At 40.8% G+C, this 20773-nt stretch overlaps 2 protein-coding genes across 5 annotated transcripts in view; one reads left to right on the top strand and one right to left on the bottom strand.

Moving 5' to 3' along the window:
• Positions 1-10949: 10949 nt before the first annotated feature.
• Positions 10950-13848, top strand: SEC61G (SEC61 translocon subunit gamma). Of its 2 annotated transcripts, XM_059481269.1 has the most exons (4): positions 10950-11012; positions 11762-11861; positions 12806-12908; positions 13743-13848. In XM_059481269.1, exons 2-4 carry the CDS (start codon positions 11768-11770, stop codon positions 13750-13752), a joined length of 207 nt encoding a protein of 68 aa, XP_059337252.1. In that variant the 5' UTR covers positions 10950-11012; positions 11762-11767; the 3' UTR covers positions 13753-13848. The 2 variants fall into 2 exon arrangements, with proteins under 2 accessions (XP_059337252.1, XP_059337243.1); XM_059481260.1 differs by lacking the exon at positions 10950-11012 and having other exon boundaries at positions 11744-11861.
• A 1321-nt stretch (positions 13849-15169) lies between these two features.
• Positions 15170-20773, bottom strand: part of TPK1 (thiamin pyrophosphokinase 1) — a 302955-nt gene continuing 297351 nt past the window's right edge. For all 3 annotated transcript variants that reach the window (XM_059478894.1, XM_059478901.1, XM_059478911.1), the window contains one exon: positions 15170-15450. In XM_059478894.1, coding sequence (XP_059334877.1) covers positions 15332-15450 — 119 coding nt within the window. In that variant the 3' untranslated portion in view covers positions 15170-15331. The remainder of the gene's footprint in view (positions 15451-20773) is intronic.

Here is a 20773-nt window from a genome sequence, read left to right as displayed (position 1 = left end):
GCAATGGATCTCCACACCTCATCTTTAGCATCCTTTGGTACAAACAACTTGCTGACCCAGAGCAGAAGAACTTGTCCTGATCTCCTAAATAAAGTACAATCTTCACTTCTTGGGCTTTTCTGAAAGGAGTCCCTGCAAAAACAATCAGCAAGGGACACTGCAGAAAGCATTGGAAAGCCAAAGGCTGGACATCCAAACTACTCTGACAGTTTCTTGGGATATACTGACAGACAGTCTCCTAGAAATAAGTTAGATGATGAGACAATGATGAGAAAAAGACAATAATGAGAACTTTTCCCAAATGCGCAGCTCTATCCACACCCTACAAAGCTGGTGTCAGAAAAGACAGAATCCAAAAGACCTGCTCTTCCTGGAGTCATGTAAACACTAGGTATAGGACAGAGCTGGTGCCAAATGTCATTGAGATATTGCAAGTGTTAAAGGAGATCAGTGAGAAGGTTTTCTCCACCTGTGGCACACAGAAGGACTCCAGGAATGGGAGCAGGTGGTGGTGGGGTGTGTGTGTAGCCAGGGAGCCTTGCACAGAATAGAAGCAATAGTAGACTTTCTACCCTGAAACGCACACTTCTCCACCAATGCTTTGAGGTAACCAAAGCTGCATTTACCAAATTTCCTCCCAGGATCAGAGTTTTAGCTTGGCATAGGCAACCTATCAGCAGGATCAAGGGAGTCACCATTGCTAGATATCCTTTAAAAAACAACATCTTGTAAACTTCAAATTTTCAGAGAAAAGTGCAGAGAGAAACAAAGCTACAGATGGCTCACTACCCTGAGGACCCAGGTGGAGAAGCAAAACTTGAAGGTGCACAGGAGCTGATAAATTAACCTCTGTATTGCCTGTGTGTTCGTAGAGGTTAGATCTGATGGATGCCCTGAGGTTGTCTGTCACCTTCCAAGGCTATGACTCCCAAGCCTGGCTAGGACATGACTGGAGCTGGGGATAGCCAGAAGATGGTTTTGAAAACAGTACTAGCTGTGGATGGCAGGGTAGCAATTCCACCTAAGGTTTGGGATTAAGGAATGGAAAAAAAAAACATTCTCTACTCCATGGACAGTTTCAAGGACTTTAGTGAGATATTTAATGAAAGTGCTAAGATCACAAGCAGCTTCAAGAAAGCTCAAGAGTTTAAGGACAGACAAGTAAAGACTATCTTGCTAAAAAACTTGTAGAGGTAATTAAGAACCACACAACACTGAAGAACCTCTGCATTCTTTGAGACATTCAAGGTGTGGCAGAGAATGTGACACCATCACAGACAGTACTGTAAATGATTTAACAAAGGGTGTCTAATAAGAAAAAAATGCAGATACTCTCTGCTTGACAACTAGTAGTAAGGTAGGCCAAAGCCTGTTAAACTGCAGACAAGAGGCTGAGCCAGGATCTAACACCCAGGAATAACATGGAGTCCTGGGAGCTCTCAGAAAAGAAACTAAAAATGGTCCAAGAAAATAAGAGGAACTGAGGCAGAAGCACATTCTTCTCTGTTTCAGCTGCATGCTGGGTGAGTGCAATTTCAGAATTAAAGGACTGGCCTCGTTATTGCAGCCAACAAAGACTACCTGGCTCAGTGCTCGTATACAGGTAGCCCTATAGTGCAGTGATGTTGCAGAATTAGGGATGTTTAAGATTCATTTCACAGAAAAGACAGGAGTTATGTATGAAACTTTTAATCTTATACTCTTTCAGTCTAAAAGTCAGGCCTGCCAAAATCATATTACAATTTTTCAATGTCTTAACAATTGCAAGACTGGAACAAGCTGGTATTTGCCATTTATTTCCAGAGTACATTGCTAGTCACAGGAAATCTGCAAGTGACTCCCAACTGTCATTCTTTATCCTCTCCTGTAAGAGAGGACATGGAGCCTAAGAAAGCTACAGGAGAGCCCAAATTGCTCAAGTCCTCTCAAGTTCTCTATTCAAATCTCGTTCATCTAGAACAGCTTCACTGGATTATTAATGCTATAGTCCATATCTACTGGCCCTCTCATATTGCAACCCCTGAGAACTAAGGCATTCACTGCTCTAGGGTAAAAGAACAGAAAAAGTAATCTTGGATGTTTTCTGAAATATATTTTGCAAGTATGTTAAAAATCAGAAGTTTTATTAGCATCACCTCTCCCAATCCATGACAAACTACAGACCACCAGTAAGATTAGCACTGAAAAGCTGCTGATGCAATAAAAGACCATAACTTATGTAATTGAAGCTGTGTATTTTAAAGGCCAAAGGCATCAATAACGCTGAACTGACAATAACAAAGATTTGTCAGCTTTTAAAAGCCTTAAATCTGTGTGGTAGACAAGCCATAGATTTTTCAGCATTTAATATAATTTTAAACAGCTTAATGATTAACAGACAATTGATTACAACATGTTCAGTGGCCAGTATGTTTTACAGGTTCATGCCTATAAGCTATTTGTAGGAATCTAAATACCAGTTTACCTGGACTGAGGCCCCAAAGGAATAACAAGAACCTCTGCAATGTACAGGTCAGACCCTGTAGATACCACAGTCAAAGCTGGAATACTACCCACGAGGCCCCCTTATCTTGCACCCAGGGTAGAACAGGATCCATACTTCTTCCAAATGAGCTACCTAAATAACCAGAGGAGATAGGCTGATACAGATAAATCACACTTTTGTCCCTTGAGTCAAAGGATGTTTAGTTTTGCAATTTAATTGTCCAAGGGGCTTAATGCAGAAGTGCATCAAGAAGCAGCAGAAAACAAAAAACAAAAAACCAAAAAAGTTCCTGTACTTTGACAATCTAGCCAGTCCATCACTGCTTTACCTTGCATTTTCTGACTCCTCAGCTCATCCTTCCCTTTAGTTCAGATCCTTCACACCACCTTGCCACGTTTTTCCCCCACTACTGACATTATGTACCACACCTGAATATTCCCTGGCTGCATCACTGCAGGGATGACACCTCCTTATCCCCCTCCTACAGGCAGGATGTACTAAACAAGGTTTTTTTCCCTAAGCACATGAATTCTAAGAAGATAACTAAGGGTAGTTAAGGACAGACTATTCTTTTATAGTGAAAATCAGGCTTAGGATTGAGTGAGGACTAAGTCCTAAAGGAATGGTTGCAGAAAGGAGGGTTAACAGCGATTGAAAGACAGACCAAGCAGCGTGATGCTGCAAGGACGTTTATTGACAAAACACACAGATATTTGTACTGTTTTAGCCTCTGCATAACAATTTCCAATTGTTCTGTCCACGTGTGATTTAGTACATAGCAGACCATAATGTACACTTTCTCTTTTGCACAATTACCTACCACAGCAAGCTGTTCTGTTCTTTGGGAGGGGGACAGAGTTTCTGCAGTTCCTTCTTTATGTATCTTTCTCAGTTTCTGCAGCTCTTTCTCACCGCTATTTCTCACAGCTCTTGTTGTACAGTGTCCAGCAATTTCATGCATACTGTTCATGTCATTTAACTCATTCTGCTCTGCAACAGAGGGTCATTAGTGAGTTGGGACTGAGCAGTTAAGAGCCTGCTCTGCTTGTGCCTGGCATGGGTAAAAGTGTATAGAAACTACTTATAGGCTCCTTAGCCAAGAGAAACCAGAAGCCAGATGATGTTTATAAGCAACACTGCTGCATAACGTACAATTACTATTTTACAATGTTAGGTTCCTACAGGTTTATTTTTATGCAAGAAGAGTGAAATATTAAATCCAAAAGAACTTCAAAGATGAGGACAAAAATGCCTTTTTCATGGCTTGACTCAGCATTAGGTTCTAATTAGGATTACAGCTCTTAGAGGCCCAGAGCAGGCATCTTTACTCCAGCTGCATAAATTCAGGATAATGAAACTATATTATTTATATTTATGAAAGACATATCATATAAAGTTCTCTGTCAGGAAAAGTGCTGTGACTACTGCTGTCGACTTGAAAACTGTAATATTACAAATGTCAGTACCAAACAGCTGGCAGGTGCTTTACAAATGAATTTATAATGGTAACCCAGATATCATTCAGATTATGTACCATGAATTTGCTAGAAGATAAACAATTCAATAAATAGCATTACCAGGATAGCAGTGTGTCCACACATTGAGACAGATGCAAAGTTCAAATCTGCAGATATCATTTGGGGAAGACTATTTAATACTTGACTAATTTAGCGAACAATTTGAAAAAGGTGCTAATTAAAATGTGCCTGGGGCTGTCAGCTGCTGCCAAAATTGCAGAGATGGTCCATTGAAATGTTTCCACTTTGTTATTAAGCCAAGCATTTGGACTGGTTCAGGCAAACAGACACCAACTTACCATGATGTTAGCAGAACTCACTTTTGAAACTTCCTGTATCTGATAATTGCAACATTTTGGACAGTTCTGCAATATTAAGTCCATGATTAAATGGAAGTGACACCTGGGTAAAAAAGCTAGCAGAAAGTGCTAGATCTTCAGGTATTTATTTTTTAAACCAGCACCACCTTGCAAGATTCTATCTTTTCAGCAATAATGAAAGTAATTGATTTTTATCTTACTAGGAGAGGAAGTGAGAGAAATTAGATTTACAAACACTTCATTGCCTTTTGCAGCAGTTACTGATAGGACTCAGGAACACTGGCAAGTTTGTGTTGAAAAACTGCTGGATACATTTGTGCTACTTGAACAGGTGATTCCCCAAATCCTTTTCACTAATGCAGAGTTGGACCAGTACTAGTGAGATAGAGAAGCAGAATAATCGACAGAATCTTACTATTCCTTCTGCAGGAACAAAACATCTTACTGAGAATGCTGTAGATTCAGACAATAGCCAGGAAGGCCTGCAGCTCCTTCATGCTGTGAAAAGCAGCTTTGTCTTGTGAGCAGCTTTGCATGTGAGGAAGATCATGCACTCAACCGGTGACCAAGCAAAACTGCTTCTCTAGTGACCACCCCTTTCAGTTCTCAAATCACCTTTAAATCTGAACTGTCTGCAGTTCAGAGACACTGACTCACTGAACAGCAGGACCTACCAAGGTTCTTCAGCAAGACTGGAATATAAGTTTCCATTTAAGAACACAGAGAGCAAAGATTTGTGAGGGCAGAAAGGAGGAAAGGGGAAGCATTTAAAAATATCTTCAAAGGAGTAGTGAAAAGTACATAAAAAAAAGAAAAGAAACTTTGCAATTCTAGCTTTTTGAAGTTCAGGAATGATTCCCATCCCTGTAAAACCTTCCACTACCCAAACTCCTCTGGATTTTTTTACACTCAAGTTATTGCATATTTAGAGTGTGTTTCCAAGGCACCCTTTGAGAAAGCACATGCCGCCAGCGTGCCTGAAGCACATGGCTCCTGTACAAAACAGTGACATGTCTGCCTCTATATAGATCAACTGGGGAAAAAAAAGAAGTTAAAAAAACTAGGGCCAAGAAATTATTTTGCCTTTCAGTTGTAGGAAAGTTTTTTCCTGCCTGTCCAGCTCCATCCTTTCAGCTACTCAATTTTCCCTACCCCTCAAATGGTTCTCACCCTTATGAAGCAGTGTCTCTAACTTCTCTCAAATTTTTAGAGTTTTACAGCAGGAAAAAGCTGAAGAAACACCTTTTTAACCAGAAAAAGAGCAATCTGGCCCACACTCCTAGCCAGCTGGGATCCTGGACCTCAGTGGGCAGAACATGTAATGAAACAGCTTTTGTACCAAATACATATAATGATAGTGGAACTGGGGTCCAGCTCAGCCAACCCCAATCATGGGTCATGATCCTGTTACATGGAATGGAACAGACATCCTCAGCCACTAATGGAGTAGAAGGTGTGTTGAAACATCACAGAAGGGAAAGGTTTAGTTTACTCCATGTCCCAAAAAGGAGCATGGGCCATACCTCACGAACTAAGTGCAGATTTGCCAAAACAAATTAAAACAAGACTTTATCATGAAAAATCATCTTAAGGTTAAAGTATTTCCAATTTTAATTTTCCTCCCTTTTCTTTTTTAATCTGAAGTGCTAATTAGTATTTCCACAACCACTACTAGCATTTTTTTTAAAGAAGGATTCACTGATTTATTTGTTAATATACACAAAAATCTTCATGTGGAAATTACAAAGTAAGGGCCAAGGCCTGTATCATCAGCTGCTATTTATTAGAGCAAGACAAACCAAACCTTTACAAGCACTGCATCAGAGAAACTAGTAAGCATTTGATTTTTCTTTATCTCTCTGACCTGAACAGCTGATGGAGGAATTATTATTCCTCTGTTAACTTCCCTGTATTTCTTTTGCTAGATAAAAACCTTCAGACATTTTTTTAGCCTGAAGTACCATTTAGCAATGTCATTTTAGTGTAGTGCCCTTGTTTCTCTCCTATTTTGTCTGTCATTATACAGTCACAAATCATTATACAGTCACAAATCTCCCAAGTGCTCTCTTTCAAATAAAATGGAACACAGGCTTTTTTTAAAAAGGTCATCTTTAAAATTATATACAATAAATTCAACACCAGGAAAAATCTATTTTAACAGCACTTCTCCCTCATCCCACATTTCATCTCCATTGAATATTAAGCAGCACAAATCAAAAGATGGGGCTTGTTGTGTGCTTCAGACTAGAGACATTCCCTTTCACAACCACAGCATTGAAGTGTGATGTAGTGGCATTTCTGTAATTATCGAGGCTAAACCCCAAGACATGGACCACAAGCCCTCCATCATTTTCTCCTGACCTCCAAATCTGAGCTATCATTTTCTTCTTAACATTAATTTCCCATTTATGTTCTTCCCCTGCATCTGTACAGATACTTAAGAGGGAAATAATCTTTCTTCCTATCATAAATCATGCAGATGAGCTTATCAAGTCCAAACAGAGTCTCTGGATTGTTTAGGGGAATGAAAAGCTAAAATTAATTTTTAAATGTCAGAAGCACATAGATATTCCAATGGCTTTTCAAGATATAAATTAATCAAACACATTTATGATCATGTAGAATTAAAAAAATAAAAGGTCCCATATATCTTTGCAATTTCTGAAGACTGATTTTTATAGTTATTTAGTTATCCAACAACACTGACTGTCAAGCAATGGAGCATTAGCATGACTTCAGTCAATGGGTCTGCTGCCTCTGAAAATCTGAGAAGGCAGCTCCCTGCAGCACTGTTCAACAAGGATGTCCCTTAACCTTTCCCACAACATCATCTTGCTTTCTCCTCTCATTCCTCCTTCTCTACATTATTCCCTTGTTTGGGCTGTAAATCTCTGCTGTTGTGTGGTCTTTTTTCTCTGCTGCTTTCTGACCCAGAGCAAGCTCAGATGCCCACTGGCTGCAGTGACCAACCTTCCTTGCATACATGAGTCCACAGACGGCCACCTTCCCTGTTTTCTTAGTCTTTTTCTTTGCTTTTTCTGTCTCTCTGGAAAACCATTTGCCCCTTAAATTCCTAAAGGAAAGTCAGATTGTCCCCAAATGCTACTCCTGCTCAGATAGTCCATCCCTCCCAAAAATCTCCCTGGGGAGGAAGCCAATGTTTTGTCTTGCCTCCTATAGTTCAAATGCCTTGTGGCAGGCTTAAGAGATCCTGGGCACAGCACTGGCTGTGCCTCCTGCCCACCCGCTCATCCCTCTGGCTCTTCCTACACAGGAGGGGCTCAGTTCCTGCTGTCCATCACGGGATGGCTTGGGATGGGAAGGAGATAGCTCAGCAAGACTTCATATCTTAAATACCACTTTTTGTGCAGCCACAGGAAACCTGCCAAGACCACTGCAAGTGCTTTCTTCTAGCACATGGGGAGTAATCCTTCAAACAAGAGAACCAGACTGGCAGGTCTCTCCACTCTGGGATGCAGAGAGTGGAGTGCTGCCCCTGCCATCGAGCTGCTGCTGCTGCTGAGGCCAGGCAGCACCAGCCTCATGGGAACCTGAGCGGGACCTGCCTGGGTCTGGAGCAGAGTCAGGATAGGGAAAATGGGGTTGTGCCCCACAGGGGAACAGAGAGGCTCAGAGACCTGTTCAGACAGAGCTACTGCTCTGTCCTTCCTACAACCACTTGGGGATCACACATGTGCCAACCCAGACAGAGGCTGAGCTGCCTCTCATACTGAAGTCTGTATTTTCTCCTCTCAGCTGATCCCAAAATTATGTTTGCTGCAGCTTCTGGCTCCTGGCATCCCACCATATTCTGCAGGCTGCAGTGGGATCTGTGCTGTGGCAGGATGGCAGCATGGAATGGGAAAGGCTAAAGAGGAGGCTGATCACACTGTCCAAGTGTCCAGATCCAGAGGGATGGATGTTATACAACAGCCTAATGTGCCAGTAGTTAAAAGCAGATATTTATCTTGCATGTCCTCAAAAGGACAAGAACAAACTACAAACTAAAATGTGCAAGTATGCAAAGTGAAAATGTCATCAAAAGAAGTCTCTCATCCTTGGAGCACACAGAAGATGAAAACCTCCCCCCTCTCCCCACAGTGTGGCTCCAGTTTATGCAATATTCAGAAGCAAATCAGCCCTAGCACATACTGCATAGGATAACAATGGTCTTTTTACTGTTGAGGGAATGGTTATGTACTGCTTAGATGTTGCCATAAAAGCAGACTTGAAACACTGCCATAAAAATTCACCTGTGCAAGCACACCACTTTCTTCCCCGACCTTGCGAGAACCATAAAGAAGTAGAAACAAAACACCCCAGTAGCAGTCTAGCTTTCAATGAAAAAAAAATAACACATGCTGAGGAGATGTAAACCTTTTTTTATCTTCTGTAAGTGCAAATGGCTCTTTGTAAATATATTTAGAACAGTAACATAGTTGCCATGAGGACTGAGTCTAAGTAACCATGTATTAGTTCAAGGGCATTAAAAACCCCATAAATGCTGGAAAATCCTATGAGGAGAACAGCCAATGCTTTCTGTGCACAAATCAGGACTCTGCCTCTCTCCTAAGCTGCTGAAGTCCAAACTTGCAAGCTGGCAGGCAAAGACAAGAGCTTATCATGGCAGAGTGAAGGAAGCTGAGACAGGACAATGGACACCTTCTACCGCACTCTAGAGAATCCATAGCACAAACTTATGAGAAAGCCACATTGTTAAGACAGGCAAGATATGCCATGTTTCTCCAGAACATTTCTCCACAGGAAAAACAAAATAGAGCATTTTGGGGGAACAAAGCTTTATTTCAGTAAATGCTTTTTAAAATAAAAATCTAATCCAACCAGAAATCTGTGTCATAAAATGCTTCATACATGTCTTCTTTTTTTCAGGTTAAATATTTTTCCAGTCAATGCCTTTTGGCTACATCCACAGTGAAGATGGCTCACAGCAGGGCTCCTCATGTAGCACAGCTGGAAATGTGTTGATGAAGTCTCTGGTTGTGATACTGAAGGGAAAAAACCCAAATAAGACGAAGCCCACCAAAATGCCTCTACATATGGAATCTCATTCAAAGGTTCAGCAATCTACTCTGTCCCATCACACATCATACACTATGGCTATCAGGCCCTTTGCTGCTTTCCTTAGGGATCTTCCTCTCCTCTTCCTTCCATCCTGGCAGACTGCAAACTGGCATCAAAAACAAGAGCCAAGTTATACACAAATCTGCTGTGGGAGGCCTCACTGACACTCAAATCTTTCTGTGCTGGTGTGCCAATGGAAGAGATCCAGCAGAATTTGGCCACCAAAATTACGGCCCCATCTGAGAAACAGTGCTGCAGGAATTTTCATTCAAAACAAAATCCAATCCAAAGGCAGACTTTTGGAGAAAACCTGTAGAGGATCTCAAGCCAATAACCCTCCAATGCCACCTAGAGCGCTCATCTCTGAAGGAGGTAATACTGAGGGACCTGCCCTGTGGCCAGAGGCAAAAAATCCATGGAATGACCAACATTTCCCGACTGTGATGTGATGGTACTTTACCTGTAGTGAAGGCTGTCAGCAAAAATTTAAGCCCAGAAAATATTTTGTGCCCACTGAGATGCAACAGGGAGTTGAGATCAGCAAAGCATTTGCTAGACTGGCTGCAGAGGCCCCACAGTCTGATGAATAATTAATAAACTTTGGAGACTTAATATGAACTCAAAGGTGGAGTCAACTAGGAACAGAGCTCTAGAGAAAAATCAATAACATCAAAAGCAAAGTAAGGATAAAAACAGTACATCCATTTTGTCTTTGTTCTTCCTTTACCTGTTACAAGCTGAAGCAGGAGGGAAGAGCTCCCTTCAGGCAGCGACAGCATCTTTTCCCCCTCATGCAAGGAATTTTTGTCCTACGGTACACCCGTGGAGCTGAAATGTATGGAGCCTTCCCACCTCTGGGCACTGCACACTTCTCTACACAAGAAAAATCCCGTGTTTTCAAAGGTGATGAACTCCCTTAGTTCACAATGGCTCCAGCATTCCTGAAAACCAAGTTTTATGCTGGGGGGGGTTTTGGTTAGTTGTGGGGTTTTTTTTTTTGGGAGTATTTTTTGATGTTTTTTAGCCAAATTTTCACCGAAAAGCATTCGTTACAGGCTTATCCAGAGAATCAATTAGGTTGGAAAAGACCTCTGAGATAATGATCATGACACTATTCCATGGCACGGAGTGCCACGTCCAGTCCTTAATGAAAGACCTCCAGGGACAGCGACTCCACCAGTTCCCTGCACAGCCTTCCAATATCTAATCACCCTTTCTATGAGGAAATCCCTCCTAATGTCCAACCTAAATCTCCCGTGGCACAGCTTGAGAACACGTCCTCTCATCCTTGTCCCTGGGAAAATAGTGGCACCTTTCCCGTTAATTTCCCGCTAGGACACCTCGGGATCCCGAGGCTCCAAGGGCAGGGGAAGCAGACGCGCTGCCAGAAGCCGCAGAGGCACTGCGGGGGCGGATCGGCCCTCACGGCTGTGCCCGCCCCGCCGGCGAGGCAGGAGGAGCGCCAGGCCCCGGAAACCGGAAAGGAGGAAAAAAACCCAAGTGAAACCCCGCCCCCAAACCCCTTCAATTTCCACCCAAAACCCGCCCCGCCCGCCGCCGTGACGTCACGCGCTCCGCCGCTCAGTGCGACGTGTCCCTCGGCCCGCGGTGAGGGCGGCTCGGGGGCCTGGGGGTCCCCCGGGTGTTCCCCGGCCCTAGGAGACGGGGATCGGGGATCGGGGATCGGGGCTGGGCAGCGGGGATTGGGATGGGGCCAGGGATGGGAGATTGTCGGGACTGCGGCAGGCAGGGGGATCTCGGCCGCAGCGAGGGGGAAGGGGGTCGCTGGGACGCGAGAGGGGCCGGCATCACACCGGGAGCCTTCTGCCAGGCTCTGCCAGCTCCTGCCAGGGGGTCCGTATGGATTAGTGGGAGCAAATCCCGCCGGTGGTGTCTTGTGTGCGGGGGCAATGCCGGCACACGCCTGTTGTGAGGATAAGGCTCGGGCACAGCGCTCTCTGTCCGTGCTCACCAGCCCCCAGCAGCTTTTGGCGTGGGTGTCCCCTCAAACCGGCGACTTTTGTCTATTTACGCCTTTGGTGGTGTTCTCAGAAACACGGTGTAGGGCGTGAGCTGAAAGCCCAACTGTGATGGGGCTGTTTTCCTCTTCTGGGCTGAAAGGCACAGTTTTCCATATTTTTTTTCTTTTGCAGTCAGAAATAGGCCCTCGTGTTTATTTAGTGAAACAGTGTCTTCATTTCCTGCAAAGTGGAAGTATCTTAGGTTGGAATGTGACACTTTAGGTTATCTTAAGCCTTTAACAAACTTTGTAGGTAACTGCTACTAATGCAATTAAAAAAATCTGGTTTTCAGTATGTATGTGGAGCCATCAATGCTAAATGTGTGTGTCTTTGCAGGCAGTCATGGATCAGGTAATGCAATTTGTGGAACCCAGCCGTCAGTTTGTGAAAGATTCCATACGACTTGTTAAGAGATGCACCAAGCCTGACAGGAAAGGTAAAGCACACAATAAACTAGAACACAGTCCTTATTTTGTCTTGTGTCTTAGCACATGTCTTTCCATGTGTCACTTCTGTTGATTTGTTTGCTGTGGATGTTTCTCAGCTGCCAGTATGAGATTTAAACTTGAGCTGTAGTTGTCTAAATGTGAATGTGTTTAAGGGTCTGGGTATAATAAACACACATATGTAGGTGTGTGAGTGGTACTAAAATTCACTTTAGGAGTGAGGTTAAGTAGCTGAAATTCAGTGCTCCACAGTTGCCAGTCATTTCCTGATTGGGACAGGAACAATTTTGTCACTGGGATTAGGGAAGAGGAGGTTTTGGACTAGAGAGGCCCTGGGGAGAAGCTATAACTAAAACCAGAATGCAGCTGGTCCTCTGAAAGTTACAGTGCTTTATTCACATGCTCAGAGTGAACAAGTCTGGGACTTAAGTTTGCTATTGAGATCCATAAGGAACTTCATTCCTTGTCAGACTGGCAGGTTTCTGAGGGGCTGTTGACCTTCTTTGTCAACTTCATCGTTGCTGTCCTAAAGTAATTGAAAATATCCCAAGTATTCGATTTTTGTGGGGTGTTACAGTGCTTTCCTCCTGTGACAGGCATAAATACAGATTTTCTATTTTTGATGCTGTGTTAAAGATTATTTTCAGGGCTTGTAGGGATGTAAAGGAAATGTGATGGGATAAATGTTCTATGCATTGTCATTGTGGGTATTTTTTGTGATCAGCCATTCTTTGTGGAAATCTGCATCTTCTCATTGAAAATTCACCTGTTTTCTAAAAAAGTGGGTTTGTTTCTCAGCATCTGTGCAGACTTTGAAGTGTTTCATTATTAACATAGTTCTGTAAAGAGAGATCTCTCCTTTGGTCTCTGCAGTGCACATATGTATGCCATACATGAGACATCCTAACAAATTTTTTTTCTTGTTATTTTGCAGAGTTCCAGAAGATTGCTATGGCAACAGCAATAGGCTTTGCAATAATGGGATTTATTGGTTTCTTTGTCAAATTGATCCATATCCCAATCAACAATATAATTGTGTAAGTGAATATGGCCTTCAGTTTCACTACATTTTTACCTGTTCAGTTTTAAACAGAGGACATCAGTGAGCCCTATAAAACCCATGTTGTTTTAGTGTCTGTGCATTTAGTGTAATATGACAAGTATTACTTGATTTAAAGGACTTTATGAGCAATGTTAATGAACTTTATCTTAATTCAGCATGCTGCAAAGTATTAGAACCATAGTTCTCAAGGTTTTCTCTGAGTATTCTGCTTCAAAACGGAATGTTAGATATTTTGATCTCCAGTTCCTCAGTGTATGTTTGCCCACAGAACAATTACCCTATTTGGATCTTAAATGCTCTTACTGTTTCCAGTTCATAGTCTGGGTATCCAAAGTAAATGGATGGATGGTAAGGTAAAGAAAACTGAGAGGGTATGCTGTAGGATGACAGGGCACAGAAAAAGGTTGGCCTTGTTTCATTTACTGACTGTTAGATATGTTTGAAACATAGTTTTATGTCTAACTGCATCCTGTAAAGTGCCTTTTGGAATGAATATTACATCATGAAGAATTTGAACTTCAGGTTGACTGGCCCCATGGTAGTGACATACTAACAGTACCATATTCTCCAGGGCTAATGTAATCCCCTCTCCAGCACTGGAAGAGGTTAAAGACCATTCTGTGTCCATAATATGTGACTCCCTTATACCTGTAAGAGTGGTCATCTAGGCAAGGAGTGTTTGAAAATGGGAAATAAGCTGTAATGTTTGTCCTAACAGGGCAGTGGTGGGAGGATAAAGTAAGATTTTAGGTGGGATCACTTGATCACAGTTCATTAGTTGAAACCGATTACTTTGTTCTCTCAACAGAGGTGGCTGAATATTCATCATGCAGAAGACAGTTGTGACACCTGCTGCAGTGATTTCACAGCTTTAATTTGTTTGATATTAAACAAGCTCAGTTTGCGTTTTCAAACGTTCTTGTCGTCTTTTACTTTTTTAAAGTGTATGTGGTCATACCTGTCTGCAGGCTTGCTTTTTTTTTTTTTTCTGTAATAGTAGTTGTGTGCTTTACTTGTTTTGTTACTTCTTTTAACCATGGTAGAATCATTCAGGTGGGAAGGAGGCTTGGAAGATCTCTAGTCCAATGTCCTGCTTGATGCTGGGTCAGTGTTGCATTCTGATGAGGTTGCCTAAGGTTTTCTCCAATCAAATAGTGAAAGCTTCCATGGGGGACAGCTGTATGACCTCTCTCCAGGAGATGTTTACAAAGCAGTAAATTAAGCTTTGGAACAGCATTGTTCTGGCAAAAGCAGACTGCAAGAAAACAGCCTTTCTCTATTCTTTCAAGTGGTGTAAGAGTGTATGGGAATTCCTGTCAATTTCTGGAATCACCATAATTATTACTAATTCCTTTCTGCATTTGGAAGTCATGCTAGGTTATAGTATGTACTTGACAGGAAAAAAACCTCATGTCAAACAAAGAAATTGCATTGCCAGTCCTTATTCTGATGGCATAATTAAAAAACCCAAACATAATTGATTACTGAGATACAACATTTGAGGATAATTTAGTTGTCGGAGACACTAAGCAGTCCTTCAGCAAATCCACAACTTGCTCACACTGTTGGATAGGATATATACCCATTTTGGATCCTGTTCTGTACATAGAATTGTATTGGCCCCCTGCATGTTGACCTGGAAGTTTCTATTATTTTATGTTATTGCATATTTTGATTTTAAGAACTAAGCCTGCAAAAACTCTGGTAGATGCAATGCTTTTCCTCCTCAGATTGAGATTAAGACATTTCATTCACTTCAAAAATCTTACTGTAAGCATTTGGTATTTGCAGAAGGCACAAGGGTACTTCTGCTACAGACTTTAAAGCCCTTAATACTGGGACATCTGATACTGGTATTACAGCAAAACTGAAGCTTCTTCAGTACACTAATTTGCTTCCTAAGTAGAAAAGTTCAATTATTATTCTTGAGAAATCTTCACCAGCACCTACATATGTTACAAACCAGGACAGAAAAATGAGATTAGTTAATCTTAGTGCTATCACCTTGCAATACAGTTATACTGTGTGCAACTGGATACTGTATTTCCTTTTGGCAGGACAGGAAAAATAGTTTAGTATTGGAATAAAAATTTTGTAAAAGTAGCCTGCACTAACCAGATAAGCAGCAGCAGTTTCTTTATATTAATTTTGGTTTGTGGTTGTACTGAGTGGCTGCTCATGCATCTTCTGATTAAGTAGATTTACCAGAATGAAGTACTCTATTACAGCAAGTAATTTTGATTCAATCTCAAGTGACTTTTATTTCAGACTTCTTTTTCATTCAATACAGAAAATCAGTGCCTACTTCCATCATGCAGCAGCTTTACTGTCTTAATTCAGTGAAATTTTGTAGTAATTTGAGTCATGTCAGATCAGAAAAGGCAGCTGTAGCTGATCTTAGCTCTTGATAGCCATTGTCCACAGCAGAGGTTTGTCCGTCTCGATGGTCACAATCCCGGAGTCGTCATAGGTGTTGGAAGTACTGACGAGTGTTCCAAACTTCAGCACCTGGTTAGCTGTGAAAAGTAAGGAAGAGACTGAGTGGTTCTCTACAACAATAAAAAGACCTCAGTGCATTTGATTTGAAAGACCACTGCTCCCACAAAGAACAAAAAAGTAGCTGAATAAATTCAAACTGGATAAACATTACCTAGTTAAAAGGCTTGTATGAGATTTTTCAATGACCTGAAGAGGCAATAAATTAATCCCCAAATTAACAGTTTGAATTTACAGCAGGTTATTACAAAAGCAGTGTGTTGGATAATCATCAGAGTTTCACATCTGGAAATTTGTATTTCATCAGAATCAGTTCAAATACTAGTGCTAGAAAAGGTATTTAATGTAAAACAAAGAGAATCTTACTGTAGTTCCAAACTTGGGATTTGCTTTAGCTCAGCAACTAGCCTATAATCTTTTAAAACATGAACAGTTCTAAACAAAAGTGAAAAGTGATATTTAGCAACTTTGAATTAAAGGACTTGAATCTTTACTTCTATTGCACGTGAGGTAGGTGTTTGTGTACATTAGAAATAACAAATAGCAAACTGTGCAGTTTAAGTTCTGCTTTTCATTTCTTCCCTTTTGAGATAGCGTTGTTTGCATGTTGCAAACATACCAGCTTCCTTAAAGGCACTCTAGAACTACTCAATTCTGTGGTAGTCCTTGCTCATAGGAAGGTTCAGAGTAAGAACTCTAATACTATCCTCTGATTAGGCTTGTAAAACAAGCCAAATGACAGCTCTTTCCCACTGGCAGCTCAGAAAAACATTTCCGTGGAGGATACAATGACAGCTGCAGCTGGGGAGGATTGTTCTGGAAGATCAGCAAGTCTGTGTGACCTAACAGAATTGCCAAATTGTGCATTGCTACCAAAGTAAAAATCCTCTGGATTTGCTATTAAGTGACCTAATGCAAAGGAAGATCTCCCTTTGGTCAAAAGGAGTGCAAAACAACTTAGTAAGCTCTATTTTGTGATTTGCACAAGAGACACATTTTCCAGTGCTGGATATGAATGCTGGCTGTAGTAAACCTGGGTGTAGTGCATTACTACAATGCATGTACTGTCTGGCCCTTGCTGGAAGCTGCACAGGGGGACCTGATCTTGCCAGGCTCTATTGCTTTAAAAGGAAGGATGTTCAGACAAAAGCCAGGCTATGTATTTCAGTGTCTCTTCTGCCAAATCTGTGCTTGCTCTACTTATTCCTGCTCCTACACTTGTTACTAAGTTGAAGTGAACTGAAGAGGAGGTTTCAGCTGCTAGCTGAATTTGTTGGCATGAGAGTAACATCCAAGTTTCACTACTGCAAATGGAAGAATCCTGCCATTTCAAGTTCAGGAGCTGGGAGCATAACTGCTATGCAGTGCAGAAATCCAGCAAGGAGAAAAGAAAAAAAACTCCAGTACTACTGTACTGTATCAATTGTGTGCCTAAAATAAAGGAGCTAGATCCTGTCAGGATGCTTTTGGACACACACCAGTACCAGGCAGGCTCCTAGACAGATGCCAGGATGGATGAGTTTTGGTGTTTGCCTTTGGAAGACAGCAGAGGCTGTGTCTTGCCAGAAAACACAAATTTCCCAAATTGCAGGTAAACAAGTCATTTAGTGCTGAGGTAACATGGGTAGAGTTCCCTGAGTAAAAATACTCCCAAAATACTCTGTTAAGTGCTGTGGTCAAGCTATGAGTGTTTCCAGTCAGTTTTAAGTAGGAAAGAAGCTTAAATACTTTAAAACATTTGCTGACACACAAATTACCTTCTTTTGGTTACTATATATTGAAACTTGAAGGGGGTGGGGAGGAAGAACTTTTTTGATGAACTACTGTATAAACCCACTCATTTAGTATCATTTATTGCTTCTTGCTTAAGACTCAGAATAATACTCCATGTTTCACAGCTTTGCATATAAAATAATGGCTCTGCAGAAGGCAAGAATTAACAACAACATGGCAGCTTAATGAAACAAAATCTAAAGCTGTATTTCTTAGTGCATAAAATCAAGTGAAAATGAGAGCCTTTTTTTCCCCTTTCAATAGAAAATGCTAGCCCACTAGATGGAGCCTTTTATCTTTATCATGTTTTATGCTGGGTGAGGATCATAGTGTGAAATAGTGAAATGAAAAAAAATGCAAAAACTGTTAAACAGTACTGCTGATTCACGTGGCTCAAATGGACCAATTCCAAGCACTTGGTTTCACACTAGCCAACATTTCAACTAACATAATTAAAAATGTATGTTTTCCATTCCATAAATGAACAGTAATTAATATAAAAATCTAGGTTTGAGCTGGTAAAGGAAATAAGAGGATGTGCAAACCTACTGCTGCTAGGCAAACTTCCTGCTGTTTCATGCATTCTGATGGAAGTTTACAAGGTCAAAGAAGTGGTAAGTTTTATCACTTCACACCCGATCCATTCCTTTTTTTTAAAGTGAATTTTAATTTTGTTAAGTCCTACCAAGAACTTATGTCTTGGGGAAAAAAAACCCCAACCTATTACAACACCCATTTTCACTATTGAGATTACTTTTCAAGATACAGATTCTGAAGAAAAGCACCTTTTTATTTTCTACTATTTAGTAAATAGTTTTGCTAAAATTGGGTAGCAAATCAAATTTTAATAAAGGATTCCACACTGCAATTAAAAAAAAAAATCCAAAACTCAAAACCTCTGGAAATTCTATAATTTTCTAATTAAAAGAAATCTTATTTTGGATCATTGAAAGCTTTCTTTTTGACCAATAGTAGTCACTTTAAAGACTTGATTTGGATAAACCCATAAGTGATTAACTGAAATACCCCTCACCATTAGAAGTTTTGTTGAGTGCTTTAGTTCCAATCAAATTGAGTTTACTGATAATGGATTGTTGCTGAGAAAAATACCCAGCTTCTCCACTGTAGCTATACCATTTTATCATTACTCTCCATTTACCAAGTCAGCAAGGACTTCTTCCAGTACTAGAAGCAAAGGGTTTTCCTGCCTTTTTATGGAGGGGGAGGGAAAAAAACACACCAATATCCACCCACACCCCCAAACTCCTCACCCAACAAAATCTACCATGAGACAGTTTTTTTTGGTGTGTCTCGTGTTCTTACCAGTAACAAATTTCTGCCTGATGGATTGCAGCACACCACTTATTCATACCTAAACATGGGCATGGAGAGGACTGACTTTGATGGAGGAATGTTTCTCTAACAGTTTTTGTTTTGTTTAGATGGTGTTTCAATCTGCCAGGGTTTGAGAATGTTGGACACAATTTAAGAGAAGAAAACTGAGGGCATATAGGTGAGCTTCCCAAAGGAGCATAATCACAAAGATCACTACTTCTTAGACACCTGTTTTGCTGACCAAATTACATGACAGAAGAGATCTCAGTAACCACAAGACTGGCACTATTTTATTGCTCTTACTCTGATGATTAAAAAAAGTATACAAATCCTAGGATGCTATATGTAAAATGTTAATCTCAGAGGTAAAATTTTGAAAATTCATTAATCTTATGGATACAAGAACAACATTTGGAAATGGTAGCAGAATGCACCCTATAGGTAATTAAATTACACAAATAATCAAAAACCCAAAACCTAAAAATTTATTTTAAAATCTCATCCTAGTTATCCTTCTACCACAGTAGGGAGTTATTTTTGAGTGGCTGGTACTGAAAGTCAGTTATTTTTGAGTGGCTGGTACAGTAAGCCTTGCTTGTAATCCTTGTGCTGCTGGCTTTCAGCCTGGAAACTGAGAAATAGTGTGGCCTAGTTATAACTAGATTGGAGGTCATCATGTCAAGTGCTGCACAAATACTCTCAACATCAGGTAATTCCTCTTAATGAATGTATTCATAATCTAGTAGACTTATAATTTCTATGTTCCATTGTACTATTTAGGACACTTAAAGTTCAGTGCAGAAAAGAGAATTTATCTATCTAAAAAAAAAACCAAACCAATCAAGATTTCATTTACATCTTAGAAGCTGCACTTAAGTAGTGCTTGAGGGAGACACGTTTAGAGAAAAACTTCATCCTAAATTTGTTCAGAGAAAAACTTCTTCCTAAACTTCTCATATATGGCAAAACTAAATAGTGTCAGGGTCTCACTATTGTCACCACAAATGGCTCAGGACCAAAGACTATCATGTGAAGCATGTCCCACATGGACACTGTGATACTTATGCTATGCTGCCTTTCCTCAACTGTGTCTCAATTACTTCCTGAAATATGTAAAGTCACACCTTGCTGGTTTTCACCAATGAAAATAGAAACAAGGGAAGGAATACAAGCAGATTGCCACTGCTGACATGAATGTGGGGAATATTAAAATTATTAATTATTAATTAAAAGCCGTATTATAGTGAATGTAATACTCTTCTCCCTAGGCAAATGCTGCATCAAAATGATAGAAAATTAAGATCAATAAGCTGAAACACAAGCTAAAGTGAAATATTGAATCACCATTTGGTATCCTATTACAGTTTATCTGGAGAGGATTTCCCTGAAGTTCTGTTAGGAGCAAAAATCTGCATTTAAATGGAGATACATTAGTAATGCATGAGCTAGTACTTTGCAGGTCACCCTGTGTCTGCAGAACAGCAGCATTAATTTTGCTATTTACAAATAAAAATCCCAAGTAGATTGTAGGCTGATCTTCCTTCCATTCCTCCTAGGTTTACACTTGTGGTTAGGCTGACTTCACTGGAGTTAATCTTGATTTACACTGATGGATACAAAGGAAAAATTGGGTGCTTGATCTCTGTGCAGTGGGAACTGCGAAACTAGAAGTTGCAAATAACAGTAATTTACAGTAAAACATGAACTATTTTCAATAGTGATACAACAGAAGTACCACAAAGGCTTGCTGAGTCTGCTGGGAGGGGCTGACTACCCTGCTAGTCAGATTCCCTCGGGGCCAGGGGGAGTTTGGAATAAGCAGAAACTGCATTGGGCATTTTTTATAACCATTATAGCTTTGGGTGCCTGGTTCTGTGGCACAGAACAATGGTTTTATAATCTCAATGCATTCATACAAGCAGACTTACCAAAGGGTTGAGAGGATGTGGGAGGGAGGGGGGCCAGCAGGCAGGGCCAGGTGGCTTTTCCACCAGTTTAGGTGCTGGCAAAAACTCTTGGCCAGGGCTCTGCAGCACAGGCTGCCTGGCCTCACACTGGGGGGATTTTAGGAGGCTACAACAAAAGTTTAAAAGCTGTCAAAGCTTCACAATTTCATTTAAAAAGAGAAAAAAATATAATAACAGAACTGTGTGTTCTACCCTGGATAGAAACCACTCATGTTGAGAGAGCCTTCAGAAATGCAAATGAATGTCAGAAGTTTTCAAATTTATTTTC

Source organism: Ammospiza nelsoni, chromosome 1 (genome assembly GCF_027579445.1).
Source record: "Ammospiza nelsoni isolate bAmmNel1 chromosome 1, bAmmNel1.pri, whole genome shotgun sequence".
NCBI classification, from domain to species: domain Eukaryota; kingdom Metazoa; phylum Chordata; class Aves; order Passeriformes; family Passerellidae; genus Ammospiza; species Ammospiza nelsoni.
This window is presented reverse-complemented; position numbering and strand designations above follow the sequence as displayed.

Excerpts from the sequence above, each read along its gene's own strand:
- SEC61G (XM_059481260.1), top strand. The coding sequence starts at position 11,744 with ATGTGTGTGTCTTTGCAGGCAGTCATGGATCAGGTAATGCAATTTGTG. Across the intron at positions 11,862-12,805 it reads CACCAAGCCTGACAGGAAAG|AGTTCCAGAAGATTGCTATG; the intron begins GTAAAGCACACA and ends GTTATTTTGCAG.